The sequence below is a fragment of the Notolabrus celidotus genome, chromosome 9 (genome assembly GCF_009762535.1).
Source record: "Notolabrus celidotus isolate fNotCel1 chromosome 9, fNotCel1.pri, whole genome shotgun sequence".
In the NCBI taxonomy this organism is placed as follows: domain Eukaryota; kingdom Metazoa; phylum Chordata; class Actinopteri; order Labriformes; family Labridae; genus Notolabrus; species Notolabrus celidotus.
Window position 1 is genome coordinate 35,324,387 of NC_048280.1, and position 15,920 is coordinate 35,340,306.

Consider the following 15,920-nt stretch of genomic DNA (forward strand, 5'->3'; position numbering starts at 1 on the left):
TTGGCGGCGGCAGCCATATTGGAAATGCTGAACTCAACTGCTGTTGAGCGTGTGTGACACAAAGAGGCAGGCTTTGAGCCTCCTAGCCAACAGCTCAGTCAAGTCAGCCATGTCCTTATCTTGGCAAAACTCTTCCTTTAATATCTTCAAAAATAACGAGTTATAAAAAAATCCGACCCCTGTACAGTGTGTGCCGATAGAGAAATGAACTGTTCAGACCTAAGCTGTTTTTGAACCAGGCTGTAAACATATTTATTTCTGCTGTAACGATCGAAACGCCCGCTCAGCTAGATCACACACTTGTGGTGCACTGCAAAGTCATTTTAAATGTGTTGAGATGTGTTTAAAAATGCCTCCTTCTGTCAGACGTGAGTCAATAAAGCAGATAAAGCTTGTACCGGTTCTACTGTGTGGTTATGTAGAAGTTTGAGATCAGCCTTGAATAGTTGATGATTTCTCCTGGAGTTACATACTGAGTGCTGCCTCAGAAACAAAGTTAAGTAAACAGACTGATATGCTAGATTGAGAAGCTAGCTGTTCTTCAGAAATGATTGTACTTATCCTGAGTGTTGTAGTTGTTGTACCTTTTTCAAACTAATTCTTGAAGTAACAATGTCTGAGATAGGGATGGGCAGTACAAGCCAAAATACTATTCGATAATCACCCTCTCACACAAACACACGCACAAGCTGGGGTTGGTAATCAGATTTAGATCAACTTTTTGTCATACTGGTTAAAATGATCTTTATGTCCTGATGGTAATCAATACATGATGTGTTCTTAAAAAAGAGTGAAAAAAAGCTGCTATCTACAGCCGGAGTAAACCTGGGAAAACACCAACCAATCACCGTTTTTTGGCTCCCCAAATTTTAAACCAATCAAATCCCGTCCAGCCGTTCTGCCCGCCTCCTGTGCGTACATTTCCCCGGCGTGCACTCCTCCGAGTCCCCGTCTCCTGCCTCTACTTCCCCTGACTCTATTTACTGCCCCTCTCGCTCGTCCTCGGGCCTGTCCCCTCTGACCTGATGAGGTGCTTTGCTCAGGACTGTAGTCCGGATCAGAGTCTAAAAAGCTCTCACCAACAAGCAGAATAATTAATGACGTTCAGTAAGTCCTACAGAAAATATAGATTTATTGTAGCGTCCGTCTGGACGCTGCAGGGATGACGAGACGATTGGTGAACACGTTGATCTTTAATAACCGGTCACTGTCGGCCGTGATCACGCCAACCAACAAAACAACAATCAATGTTTGAATGAATGAAGAACTTCTCCTCTGGTCTCTCCTCTCTCCCGCTCGCACACTCTACACGTCTCCTGATGCCTTCACTGACCGTCAACACTGTAGGAATTAAGAGCATCTACACTGAACATGTTTAACAAACAGTAGAGTTGTTACAGTATTATATATGTGTTATAACTTTTCTCCTGATATCGTGTCACCAGTACAACTGCATAATGCTAGAATGATAGTTGTGAGTGCTAACAGCAGCCATGTTTGTTTGTGTTTTTAACTTTCACTATGAGAATGTTTTGGTAAGGATCGGTTTTGAATCAGTCACCATCATATGGTCGAGAATCAGCAGCGCTCGTGCATGTGAGCGGGGGGGGGGGGCGTCGTTTTGGAGGAGCTCCGAGGGAGGAGGGGAGGGGTTAGACGGAGTCATGAGGAAAAGCTACATTCAAATTCATGCTGGTTTTCCGAGACTGCCAACCCTAGCTTTAACAGCCTGTTTGTGTAGCAGTTGCATTAACCAGCAGCAGGATGAGGTGCTGCTAGTAGCGGGCACATACAGCGTCTGTCTCAATCTTTATAATAATAATAATAATAATAAAGTTTATTTATAAAGCACTTATCAAAACAAACGTTACAAAGTGCTTAACATCGTTACAAAGTGCTTAACATCATAAAAACCCACAATAAAGAGAACAAAGCAAAGGGGGGGATATATGGGCTGGCAAGACAATTTAAGAAGAAAAACTAAAAGAGAAACTATTAAAAGCAGTTAAAACAATAAAACAATTAAAATCAGTAAAACAATTAAAATCAGTAAAACAAATAAAATCAGTAAAACAATAAAACGATAAGTGAATAAAAAATAGATTAAAAATAAATGTAGCATCTTGGATAAAACAATATTACAGGAAGTCCTTTTGATAAAAATGTGTTTTCAGCTGTGATTTAAAAGAAGATACTGATGCAGCTTGCCTGAGATCCTCCTTTATGTCAGTGTTTCTGTGACGCAGCGTAGTGTGTGTGTTTATATTTTACAGTCATGCTCAGTCTCTGGAAATACGTGTGTAGTAGTGTGAGATTCAGAAACAGAGAAATCACTGCAACTGTGTGCTAATGTTTGCTTTGACTTCTGCTATTTAATGCAGTTAGCATTCTTCTTTTTCTGTTACTTAATGCAATTAGCAAACAGCTTTAAGATGCTCTGTAGCCACCGTCTGATGGGAATACTGTAATACAATCAGGCACCGGTAAAAAAGATGACAAATTTTACTTTTAAAATGAGAAAATAAATGAAGTCAAGGTGTTAACTTAAATTCGGGAGCAGGACTACGCCTTAACCACACCCTCAATCACCTGACAAGCCTACTTAAACGTAGCAAGACTACTCAACTGTTTGTCTGTTGCTCTTCAACCCACCCTCCCTCACCTTGCTCTGCTTCAATTACCTTTTTCTTACCCCTTACTACTCAACGCTCTTTTGTGCCCTTGTCTAATTCCAGGTACTGCCTGGGATCAAGATCAGCTCCGGCTAGGATAACGCCGAGACGTGATCCCCATCCTGAGTCTCCATCTGCTGGGCTTGTACTTCCTGCGTCAGCTCAGGAAGTTCAACCTGCCCCAGGAGCTGCTGATCATGTTCTACACCTCCATCATCCAGTCTGTTCTGTGCACCTCCATCACTGTCTGGTTTGGCTCTGCAACCAAACTAGACAAACACAGACTGCAACGGACTATAAGGACTGCAGAGAAAATCATCGGTGTCGACCTGCCCCCCATCCAGGACTTGTACCGGTCCCGGGCCAGGAAACGGGCAGGTAGCATCACCGCCGACCCCTCACACCCTGGACACAAATTCTTCAAACTCCTCCCCTCCGGCAGGCGCTACAGATCACTGTGCGCCAAAACAACCCGCCATAAGAACAGTTTCTTCCCCCAGGCTGTCACTCTGATGAACACTAAACCATAACAGTGTCATACCTGTCAGATAAATACTCTCTGTAAATATACATGTAGATACACAATGCAACAATTCTCAAAGCAGAATTCCATATTTCTATTTTTTGTATTATTTAACTTCTATTTTATAATGTAAAAACTACCTCTGCAACTCACCACTGCACTTTATCATATTATTTTAGCCTGTACATGTTAGTCATGCCTATTTGTTGTTTCTTTGTATTTATAGCTGATGTTATTGTTATTATATTTTTATTTTATTTTTTATTGTAGTTCTTATTCTTATTCCTATTCTTATGCCTTGTACAAAGAGAGCACAGTTTACTGAAGTCAAATTCCTTGTGTGTTCAAGCATACTTGGCGAATAAAGCTGATTCTGATTCTGATTCTGATTCTGATTCTATACGACGCACAATAAATCATTACATGTTCAAACTTAGATTCTCTTGTGGCGTGCTCCTTGCTAGTGAATCAAAGTAACTTTGATTTTTACTAAGTGAACAAATAATTGAGTATTCGAAAATCAGTGCCCATCCCTAGTCTGAGACTGAGCTTATTTTTAGTCATACATAATTTGTAACATTCATCGCACTGGGTGTAAGTGAGTAACTTGCAGAATAGTCTTCAAATAAAAATAAACATGGGAAATGTGGAATAGTGAAAAAGATTGAGATGGTGATCATGTAAAAATAGTGAGGTGTTATTTTGGCCTTATCACCCGCCCCCTGCCTTGACCTGATGCCTGACAGAAATGTGCATTTCTATCTTTAACACCTTCTCAACATCTCCCAGTGCAAGGCCACGCAGAATGTACAAGAGGTGAGAACCTTGTTGGCACACAACACCTCCGGGTCTCGTAAATAAAAGCTACAGTCTACAAGGCGACCAACAACCCTGACCGTACACCGAGTTCACATTAGAGACTCCACACGAGCAGCATCTTACATCAATCTTTCCACCCCCACTCTGTCTCAGCGTCAGAGTCCTGATGACAGCACAGCTCTCGAGGTGCTGAAGGGACAGCAGACGGACAATTCTCAAATAACGGCGCAAATGGAATATTTAGGCTCCCTCCCTTCGGTATCCATGAAGAAAACTGCATTGTGTGTTTTCAATAAGTATGGTGTCTCAGCTTATGTAGCATCCAACTCTGCTGAAGGCTGTGCAATAAGAACGTTAGTTTGCAGTCTGAGTGGAAGGCACACAGTCGGTCTGAAGAGCACAAAGTGTGTAGCTCCAAAATTCTACCATCGTTGAGTGTTCTGCAGAGAGTGGAGTAGCTGCATGACACAGAGTGGACTCAGTATAAAAGGGATCCTATGACTCAACACATGCATCAAAGTTGGGTTTTGAATGGATAGAGAGCCACAATAAAGCTTTTAGAAAAGACAGAATACAGTAAGATATATATTTGCTGTAAATTTAAATCAATTCATGCAAATAATCTCAACCTGAGAAAAATAAGAATCTACAAACTAAAACTTCACAAAAATCTCATCTTCCATTAAAGACCTGCTTCCTGTTAGCACCGTCAGAAATGATGGATTCAAGAAGTTTATCAGAAAACTAAATCCAGATACAAACTAACAAACTGTCTGTTTGTGTTTTCAATAAGTATGGTGTCTCAGCTTAAGTAGCATCCAACTCTGCTGAAGGCTGTGCTATAAGAACGTTAGTTTGCAGTCTGAGTGGAAGGCACACAGTCGGTCTGAAGAGCAGAAAGTGTGTAGCTCCAAAATTCTATCATCGTTGAGTGTTTTGCAGAGAGTGGAGTAGCAGCATGACACAGAGTGGACTCAGTATAAAAAGGATCCTTTGACTCAACACATGCATCGGAGTTGGGTTTTGAATGGATAGAGAGCCACAATAAAGCTTTTAGAAAAGACTCTCTGAAATACAAATTGCACCTCCTGTGAGTATGTGGAATGCTCCGACACGAGTTCATGCAACCTCACAGATGTACTATGTACCACAATATGCTGGGTTAGATCCCTCACTCGTTCATTACACACTTTGTGCTACATCCACTGGGTTCAGGGTAATGTCTTTGGTATTCTTCTTTTCTGCAGAGTTAGGTGTAGTAAAGCCAACATGCAATAACTTGTTACAGATATAGTAAAGAAAATCTTGCCTTGAAAGCCTCAGGTATGTTTTCTGAACATTGATACTGACAGCTGTATGTTTTGGAGAGGGGGCCTAGATTTTTCTAAGCTATTAGCAACACTGGACCATGGCTGGAGCGAATCTGTGCAGTGATGAGGACAGAGCTGCTGCTGACCACACAGTCTTGAGGGAAAGGGACGATGAAGTCACATTTTCACCAAAGTAGAGACAATAACTGTCAAAAAACTGACGTCCTTTAAAGGTGACATATCATGCAAAATGGACTTTTTAATGGTTCTCTACCTGAAATATGTTTCCCTGGCATGTCTACAAACCCCCTGAGAATGAAAAAAATCCATTCTGCCCCTGTTTTGATTTCTCCACCTTTCTGTAAATGTGTGTGAAACCAGCCGTTTCAGACTTCAGTGTTTTTGTTACGTAACAACAATATCCGGTCTGTCACGGAGTCAGAGCTCGGAGCTTGTTCAGCCCATAGACTGTATTAAATAATACTGAATCCCCCCTCCGTTTTTCATTCCCTGCACAAATGTGTGCTAACAAGGAGCTTAGGAGGGAGGCATGCTAGTTGTAGGCTGTCTTAATAAACACAAAGGTCGGTTTTACTCCCCACGTCTGCAGATTTGAAGATCTAGTGGATGATTTTTATTTATCATGGATAAGTGCTAGCGCTAGTTAGCATAGCTACATAGCTACATGTCGTAGCTGTAGCTGTGTACCAAGACACACGTCAACATACTGACAAATAAAACAACAAGAAACACAGAATCTGTGACCAATCCTTCAGAAAGGTCCTGCTGCCTTTCTGGTAGAGGTCGGTTTTACTCCACAGGCCTGCAGATTTGAAGATCTAGAGGATGATTTTTATTTATCATGGATAAGTGCTAGCGCTAGTTAGCATAGCCACATAGCTACATGTTCGTAGCTGTGTACAAAGACACACGTCGACATACTGACAAATAAAACAACAAGAAACACTAAATCTGTGACCAATCCTTCAGAAAGGTCCTGCTGCAGGCGCCTCTCCGTCAGGATCAGATTCTGGATCAGATTCAGAGGGTTGAAGTAACGTGATCTCTGAGCAGCCGTGTATATTCAGCCAACATGTAAACATTAGATCAACGTGCTGGAGAGCCGAGGCCACATCCACTTCCTGAGGGGGCGTGGTCAGAGGGAAAACAGAGTGTTCTGAGGACTGCTGAAGAAGAGGGCTTTTCAGGCAGACCAAAATCTGATTTCAAAGTGTTTTTTTGAGCATAAACTTTAAAGACATGTTTTGGGGACCGCTTAGACCAATTATATTGATGGAAAAAGCGTGATATGTCACCTTTAAGTCCTGCTTCAAACGTTCTTGAGATATTGAAGGCTACATTAGCTCTTACATCACTTTTATCTTTTCTGTTGAGAGTCTGAAATATATACAGAGGCTATAGCCCTCTTTGCAGAGGTCGCTGGTTTGACTCTCAGCTGCGTCCATTTGCTGCGTGTCTTCCCTCACTCTCTACTTCCTACGTTTCCTTTCCCTATTCAGCTGTCCTCTCGATAAAGGCAAAAATGCCCCAAAAATAAAACTTTATAAAAAAGCAGACGTCTCCTTCTCTTCAAATCCAAACATTAAGAACAAACAAGGTGTTTTGGCTCAGAATTCTTTGTCTTTAAAACTTGTCGGGTGGGCAGTAACAGGATGTCATGTGAAAGACGTCTCTCACATTTTCACCATCTGACCATTTTGTGTTAACAACTTCATAATCTTTGGAGAAAAACAGGAGTTTATGTAACAATTCATTCAACAGATACTCAAAAAGGAGTCAGACGAACTGGCTTTTTTGTTGTGTTTCTGGGTGATGCACTGATAAATGGTTATTGTTCAAAGTGTATTATGTGTACAATCCCATTTTTAAGTAATCATAACTCATCCACTCAGTTCTGCAGACAACATGAAAGCCATGCATCCAGCCTTATGTCCTAACAATGAAGATATATCCCATTCAGCACAATAATGTTGGCTCATTTAAGACTATACATTTTTTAAAACGCCAAACAATATCTTAAAAAATACACTAAAACCCTGGCTTGTGTGTGAGAGAGATTCTACCAAAGCAAAGGAAGGAAAGAGGAATCACTCACACTAAAGTTTGGACTGTGTTTGTAAGGAGAAACTAAAGACTGTATATTCGAATGGAACAAACACGTGTTCATGGACTGTAAATGTTTGATAAAAATTAGATAGAAACAAACCAGTAATTAAACCCCCCAACCACTGGAAAGAGAGGGGGCACTAATGAGCCTTAAACGCTAGTTGCCACCCAACATTAGACAGAAGAAGAAGACGGTATTGAACAGCCAATCATGTCGCAGGGTGAGAGGTAGGCGGGGCTTGAAGACATTCGGAGCAGAATGTAAACACAGCTGAGACGAGCGACAGAGACACTGAAGAAAGCTGAAAACCTAGCAGCTCAAAGCAGAGTCGTAAGTCTGACACTGAGTCGACTCTGAGTTAACTACTAACTCAATACACTTCATTAAAGCTCCTGTGAGGAGTTTTTGAGTGGTCATGAAATGGACTGAAATGAACAGTGATGCCCCTTTATGACCTAGAAAAGCAAACAAGATTGTTTGAAAAGGTATTGATCATTTCTGTTTTGTTATTTTAAAGCTTGAAATCGCTGTGAGAGGGTAGGTGTCAGATGAGGTGATTGTCAGCACGTCAAGAAAACACCTTTTTCTTTAGTAAATATTCTTAATGAGTGAAATAGTTGATTGTTAGTTGAAAGCAGGAGGAGATAACATAATTTACACATGAACAGGACAAAATTAGCAAGATCACTTAGTCCACAAGGGGGCGCCAGAGTCAACACAAACAGAAAGTTCCTCACAGGAGCTTTAAATCTACTTTCAGGATGTGGGTAAAGGAAGAGCACAGAGACAACTTCTGCTGTGTGAACACGTTTAATGTCCACCACGACCGTAGGACAACTGAAACACTGAATAACTATGATGCATTCACTGCACTGTGGGAAACAACATCACTCTGGAACCTTTAATAATCTTAAAGGGGATAGCACAAGTCAAAACAATACTCTATAAACTGATACACAGAATACAGTCAGATATATATTTGTTGTAAATTTAAATCAAATCATGCAAATAATCTCAACCTGAGAAAAATAAGAATCTACAAACTAAAACTTCACAAAAATCTCATCTTACATTAAAGACCTGCTTCCTGTTAGCAGCGTCAGAAATGATGGATTCAAGAAGTTCATCAGAAACTTAATCAAGATACAAACTAACAAACTGTCTTCAACTTTCACTCAGGAGCAAAAATCTGCCTTCAAATTTAAATAAAATAATGATTTGATATTTTATCGTGATAACATCTTTTTACAATATCGCCCAGCTCTAGAAAATCATGGTTTCTGTTATTATAGTTAGTTTATATTAAGCTGATTTATGTGCGAGTGTTTGTTTTACAGAGATGTTTAGTTTAAAGTAATTTTTGGTGTGACTTGGCTGCAGTAGCAACATGACAGTGCCCAAGTGTTATGGATTCACATCTCACAAAGAGAGGAGTATAGAGGCACAGCGTCCAATCAATGAGAGAAACTCTTGTGACCACACACACAGAAATGTCCTCAGGATACAGAAGATTAATGTACATTGTCATGTCAAAGGTTATGATGTGGAAGATTAAATTGATTCTCTTTTATTCTCTTTTCCAGGCAGTGCCGTGAAGATACAGGACCTTGTTTTTAAGTACATCTTCAGACTCAAACAAATATCTATCAATAGGAAAATGCCAATGATAATAAATATAATGCTGAGAGAAAGTTCATCTTTTTATGGGGATTGCAGATTTTGCACAAATATGATGTTGAATTGAAGAGGCTACTTTAAATAAATGAGACACTGATCAACACCATGAACCTTTTTTAGTGTGGACCACCTCCCGTTTGATTGGACGATGCGGAGGGGTATAGGAATCTATGGATCCCTTACAGGACATCTACCTGATGGCAGCAATACTCAATCACCCAAAGCATTTTAAATTATATAAATCATTTTTAAAATGTTGTGTATCCGAGAAAAAGTACACACCATGGTAGGTCCACAATGGCTTGAAAATAATTGTTTTATTTGTTGTACCTAAAGGGCCTGATCTACTAAGATCCCAAATAACGAGCGCTAATTTGCGTGTGCAAATAATAATTTTGCACGTGTTATTTCTGGGCGTGTTGCAGATGATCTACTAAGACTGCGTGCGCAAATGATAACAAGTGCAAAAGTGGTGCGGACCGCCCTTTAATGAGGATTTTGCGTGTGCTATAGGCTGTCACCATGGAGAGTTTGAGAGAACAGAGTGGTCTTAAGCGATAAATTATGTTTGAAGTCAAGGAGTTGGAGATCTTTGTGGAGGAGGGAAATAAACACATCGGTGAACTCCAGCAAAGGTGAATGCTGTGAGAAAAAACAGAAGATCTGCCGATGAAATAAACGCATCTACTCTACTCCAAAACGCAATCAGTGTTTTGATGGAGTTTAGAGAGCGATTTGATGAGGCCTGTCCCTGCTTTCATTTTTTACTCTTCCCTTCAACGTTGCATCTTCTGAGTGCTCATTCTCCAAGTTAAAACTAACAAAAACCCCTTGAGGAGCACGATGGGACAGAATGGACATGTCATGTTATTTATTGAGAATGACAGATCAAAGGGCTGCACGGTGGTGCAGTGGGTAGCGCTGTTGCCTCACAGCTAGACGGTTCCTGGTTCGAATCCCTGGCCGGGCGGGTTCCTTTCTGTGTGGAGTTTGCATGTTCTCCCCGTGCATGCGTGGGTTCTCTCCGGGTACTCCGGCTTCCTCCCACAATCCAAAAACATGCTCAGGTTGATTGTTCACTCTGAATTGCCCGTAGGTGTGAGTGTGTGCATGAATGGTTGTCTGTCTCTCTGTGTTAGCCCTGTGATAGGTTGGCGACCTGTCCAGGGTGTACCCTGCCTTCCGCCTGAAGCCAGCTGGGTTAGGCTCCAGCCCCCCGTGACCCCTAACGGGATAAGCGGTCAAGATAATGGATGGATGGGTGGATGACAGATCAAAGAAAATGGACATACAGTGCATCGTGGACAAGTCCGCTGAGCTTAAGGCTCGTCCAGACAGTGGTGAGTAGGCCGAGTACTTCATATTGATTTTTTGTTTGTATGTGAACATGTGGGCTGTTGTGCAAATTTGACTAAACTGTATATCTGTTGATACAGTGACCTACTGTGCTCTCATTAGTTGAAACAGTTAAAGTGGGTGTCAGAATGATGCGGTCGCTATCCGTGGTGCTGAACTGCTTTGAATTTGTGTTGTTTTATTTATTTATTTGTGTTGTTCTCTTGGTTTGTTAGACTTCATGTCCGTTTGATTGACTTCAAAATGACATAACTGTGTGTAAAAACTGTAGTAATGCTTGTAAGCCCCGCTGTTGTGGGCATGTTGTAAAGCGATGTTATGATGAGCTTTACAGTGACCGCAGCCATGTGTGCGTAACGCTGTGCCAGTTTGCACCTGCCCTTCAAACGTGCTAAATATAGACGCAAATACAGCGCGCGCTATCTGCTTCAGGTTTGATAAATCACATTGCGTGTGCTAAATGATTACATTTTCATCTCCTCCTCGCAGTATTTTGCGCGTTCTGATGATCTACATGTATTCTGCATATTCATGAAGGCAAACACGCTAAATGATTTGCGAGTGCTATTTTGCTCATTTGACAGACGCCATCCTCGTTGCTCCCGGTTAGTAAATCTGCTTTGCGTGCGCGCTATCAAGTTTGCACGTGTTTTTATACACGCAAACCTTTAGTAGATCGGGCCCAAAGTCTCTAAAAGTAGTATGGGAGGTAGAACCTTCAGTTATCAGGCCCCTCTCCTTTGGAATCATCTAACAGTCAGGGTCCGGGAGGCAGACACCCTCTCTACTTTTAAGAGTAGGCTTCAAACTTTCCTTTTTGATAAAGCTTATAGTTAGAGCTGGATCAGGCTTGGATCAGCTCTTAGTTTTGCTGCTATAGGCTTAGACTGCCGGGGGAACTGACACACTGGGATCCTATATCCTATATCACTCCCTTCTCCCCAACCACCACCATCACTTACTTTAACTTTACCTGTCCCTCTATCCCTCTCTCCAACACGGTCTCAGCAGATGTGTGTCTAACATGAGTCTGGTCCTGCTGGAGGTTTCTGCCTGTTAAAGGAAGTTTGTCCTTGCCACTGTAACTTGCTAAATGCTGCAAAGTGTTCTGCTCATGGTGGATTAAGATGAGATCAGACTGAGTCCTGATGGGACTGGATCTGATTCTGTCTTGATGTTGGGTCTTTGTTAACAATAGAACATAGAGTGGTCTAGACCTGCTCTGTTTGTAAAAGCGTCTTGAGATAACGTTTCTCATGATTTGACGCTATACAAATAAAGATTGATTGATTGATTGAAAAGAACAGCTGTCATGTTAGTGCAAAGTTGCAGGACACTAGAAGAGTTTTGGAACTCAAAGGTTTTTAACCAGAGTAAATTTTAACCGCAGCACTTAGTACTGATTTAAGCAGCAACACTTGGGACTGATGCGTAAGGTGCACAGAGTCAAAAGCTGAGTGTTGGGAAAAGAATCCTTTTAAACACTTCTTATAATTCCTCCACTGCAACGCTAATCACACTCACCCAAAAGACAAAGAGGTGGGATTGGATGAGTCAGAGAGGTGAAGTAGCCTCGCCCCAGCTCATTCTTTGAAAAAACAGATAAACTCTGATCCTTAAGTAGGATTGAGACTGACCTAATTCCTGCGCTCCTTATTCAGGGGAATAGATGTTTTCTACTGGGAGCTATTAAATTCCCTGTCAGCTACAACTGTAAAGTGCAGCCCACCAGTGCTGATGGAGAGAAATACATCCAAATAAGTCCTCGTGTATGTTTGAATTGTTGGCTGTGATCTGCACGATTTATGGAGCATTAAACGTGAGGTGTGAAAAAGCAAGTAGGCGATATGCAGATAAACAGGGAGAAAATAGAGAGACAAATACAGAAAGAGGAATGTGTGCATTAGGGAGTGTTGCTGTGAAGGTAGCAAGTTGTGTGCTTAAGTGTGTGTGTGGATTTGTTTAACTGTAGCCGTGCACAAGACCAAGTATTTAGGGAAGAAGGTGGGTGGAAGCACACCACCAGGAGCAGATAAGAGCCGTGCTACATTTGTCCATAAGGTCAGCAAGGCCGCATCTCCACCACCCAGCATTAGTCATCCTGCAGCCCTCAGACCGAGAACACACCGATCTGACATCCATGACACTCAGACCTTTCATGACTCATACGCCTTGAGCTAAATGTCAGCCGAAGAAATCACAAGTCAAGCGAGTCCAGCTGGAAGTTTGTGGACGTCACTCAAGCAAAGCAAGTATACTGATTGTTTGCAATTCAGCATGCAATAAAGCACAAACAGGTCAAATCCATAGCTTTTCTGCACGCCCAAATCATACAAGAGCTTCTGAGAGCTTTTCAAATGTTTCATTCTCCTGTTTAGGTCATTATGAAAAAAGGTACAGCTACAGTTTGATTTAGTATTTCTCTTTTAGGTGAGGTGTAGTCTAAATCTGTCAGGAAGACTTCTATTTATCTTAATTAATCTGTGCAACTAATTGCTTAGTCCAAGTTAACATCCTTGTATATATCTCCTTCATTCCCAGCGCTTCTGTATATACCTTATTATTATTTCATTTTATTCTATTCTATTTGATCTTTATTTTATTTTATTTGATCTTTATTTTATTTTATTTTATTCTATTGTATTTGAACTTATTTTATTTTATTTTATTTGATCTTATTTTATTCCTTCTTTCTATTAATATTTTGACTTTCTCACATACTGTTTATAAGAGCTCTGTAATTACCGAATTCCCCTCCCAGGAGTAAATAAAGTATTTCTGATTCTGATTCTGATTCTGAATAAATATTTGGAAATATTCCAAGAGTCCCGGGTGAACATTAAGGTTAAATTATGCCTGATGAATAATCCTTAAAATCATTCAGCTTACAGGGAGACACGAGTAAGCAGCGAGGCTAAACTGATGCTGGGAAGTGGTTTTAAAAAACCTTAACAACACGTGTCTTGAGCCTGTCTTGCATTGCGCTTCATCTATAGAAATGCTGTTCTTACCTTAGTTCAAATTTCTCAAGATTGACGCACGCTGAAGCGCTGTGTATACCAAATAAATATAATATCTTATGAACCCACGCGTAAAGTTTAAAACCACAGAAACCTGAGAGAAAATGTTTTTAAATTGAAGTCATGTGTTACAGAAGTGTAGTCAAACTTTGAGAGGAGCAGCTCTAAATAAATATCAACTTCTACATGTGAGAGCGTTATCTCCAATTATTCATATCTATTCATCTGGTGTTAGAAGCAAACACGATCCCTCATCTGTGTTTTCCCCATGAGAAAGAAAACAGATCCCCCAGAGCAAGTGGTCTACAACATTCATAACGGATCGGCATCAGTACGACCCCACATCACACCCCCCAAAAACCACTCACCGAACTTTTGCTGCCACGGAAGATATCGCGTCACTCTTCAGACTCTTCCTTTTGGACACCGCAGTTCCCATGCTGAAGTGGAAACGACTTGAGGGAGAACATGCAGACCATTCCACTGACTGATGGGCGCGGGGAGCAAAGAAGAGAGAAAAACACGGCACGAGGAGGAAAAATCATGTGCTCCAAACAAACATGCTGCAGCTATGTCTCTTTCATTGTTTTCACTATCACTGTTCTGGAAGAATACAAAAGTGAATGTTCCAGAAGGATGGAGACTGAGCGAGGAGCGCAGCCGCACTGCTCGAGGATGAAGTCAGAGTGGTGCGCTCGCCGCGCTCTGCTCTTTACTCCACTCCTCATCCAAACGATGCTTCTGTGGGAGGAACCAGAGAGACCATACAAGGAAGCGGAAGAATATAAACACGCAGGTTTCATCACACATGGAGGGTCTGTGCTGATTTAAAATGATGTTGGCACTCTCCGTATCTTGCGTATTGGATGCTGCGAGCCTCGTATTTAAATTTGAGGGTGATTTTGTTTCTCAAAGTTTAAATTAAAGGTGACATATCATGCAAAATCTACTTTTTAATGGTTCTCTACCTGAAATATGTTTCCCTGGCATGTCTACAAACCCCCTGAAACTGAAACAAATCCATTCTGCCCCTGTTCTGATTTATCCACCTTTCTGTAAATGTGTTTCAGTTTTCAGTGCTTTTGTTACGTCACAACAATATCCGGTCTGTCACAGAGTCAGAGCTCGGAGCTTGTTCAGCCCATAGACTGTATAAAATACAAGTCAAGTCAAGTCAACTTTATTTATATAGCACATTTAAAAACAACCAGTGTTGGCCAAAGTGCTTTACAAGGTAAAAAGTAAAAATTACATGAAGACAACAATAAAAACAACATAACAGGATATTAATGTCCTCTTCACGAGGAGAAGGCCAAAGAGAAGAGATGGGTCTTCAACAAAGATTTAAAACATTCAACAGTTGGGGCCGATCTTAATTGGAGTGGCAAGCCATTCCAGAGCTTGGGGGCCGCTGCTGCAAAGGCTCGGTCTCCCCGGGTTTTAAGGCGACTTTTAGGCACATCCAGGAGCAGCTGGTTTGTTGACCTCAGTGCTCGGGTTGGGTTGTGAGCATGGAGAAGATCAGCCAAGTAGGATGGTGCCAGTCCATTTAGGGCCTTGTATGTTAAAAGTGCAACTTTAAAATCAATCCTGTGACAGACTGGGAGCCAGTGGAGAGCACGCAGCAAAGGTGTGATGAGCTCCCTCTTTTTCCTGCCAGTCAGGAGGCGAGCTGCCGCATTCTGTACAAGCTGCAGGCGCTGAATAGACGCCATGTCTAAGCCCACATACAAAGAATTACAATAATCAAGCCTAGCCGTAATAAAGGCATGTACAACTCTCTCTAGATCCTTAGGAGGGAGATATGCCTTCACCTTCACTATGAGTCTCAGCTGGAAGAAGCTGGACTGAACCACAGAAGAGATTTGTTTCCTAAATTTGAAGGCACTGTCAAAATGAACTTCAAGGCTCTTTACAGAGGAGTGAACATTTGCTGCGAGAGGGCCGAGAGTGCTCCCATCGAACTGTTGGGGCTGTCCAAATACAATGACCTCAGTCTTTTCCTCGTTAAGGTGCAGAAAATTTAGGCTCAGCCATAACTTTACCTCTTTCAAACAGTTGAATAAGGACTGCAGGGATCCATTCCTCTTTAAGCTGAACAGCATATAAATTTGCACATCATCAGCATAACAATGAAATGAGACGCCATATTTCTGGAAAATAGATCCCAGGGGCAGCATATCCAATGAGAACAGGATAGGGCCCTCCTCTGTTTTTCATTCCCTGCACATGTGTGCTAACCATAGACTCTAAATAAAAATGGACAGCGTTGCTCCGCCTCTTCCTGTTGTACAGTTCTGAAGCCAAAAAATCCCGCTCCCGGGCGCCGCCATTGTGCAGCCAGAGCCTGTGAAGCCACTGTAATAAGCTCCGCCCTACGCCGTAGCGTCACAAGACGCTGTGTGTCCTTTGAAG

The 15,920-nt window shown here is 41.6% G+C and overlaps 1 protein-coding gene across 1 annotated transcript in view; it reads right to left on the reverse strand.

The window, feature by feature from the left end:
- The window catches only part of nsmfb (NMDA receptor synaptonuclear signaling and neuronal migration factor b), a 66,720-nt gene extending 52,508 nt beyond the window's left edge, over positions 1 to 14,212 (reverse strand). The window contains exon 1 of the mRNA XM_034692184.1: positions 13,874 to 14,212. Within this exon, the coding sequence (XP_034548075.1) occupies positions 13,874 to 13,944 (71 nt within the window). The 5' untranslated portion in view covers positions 13,945 to 14,212. The remainder of the gene's footprint in view (positions 1 to 13,873) is intronic.
- Positions 14,213 to 15,920: the final 1,708 nt, after the last annotated feature.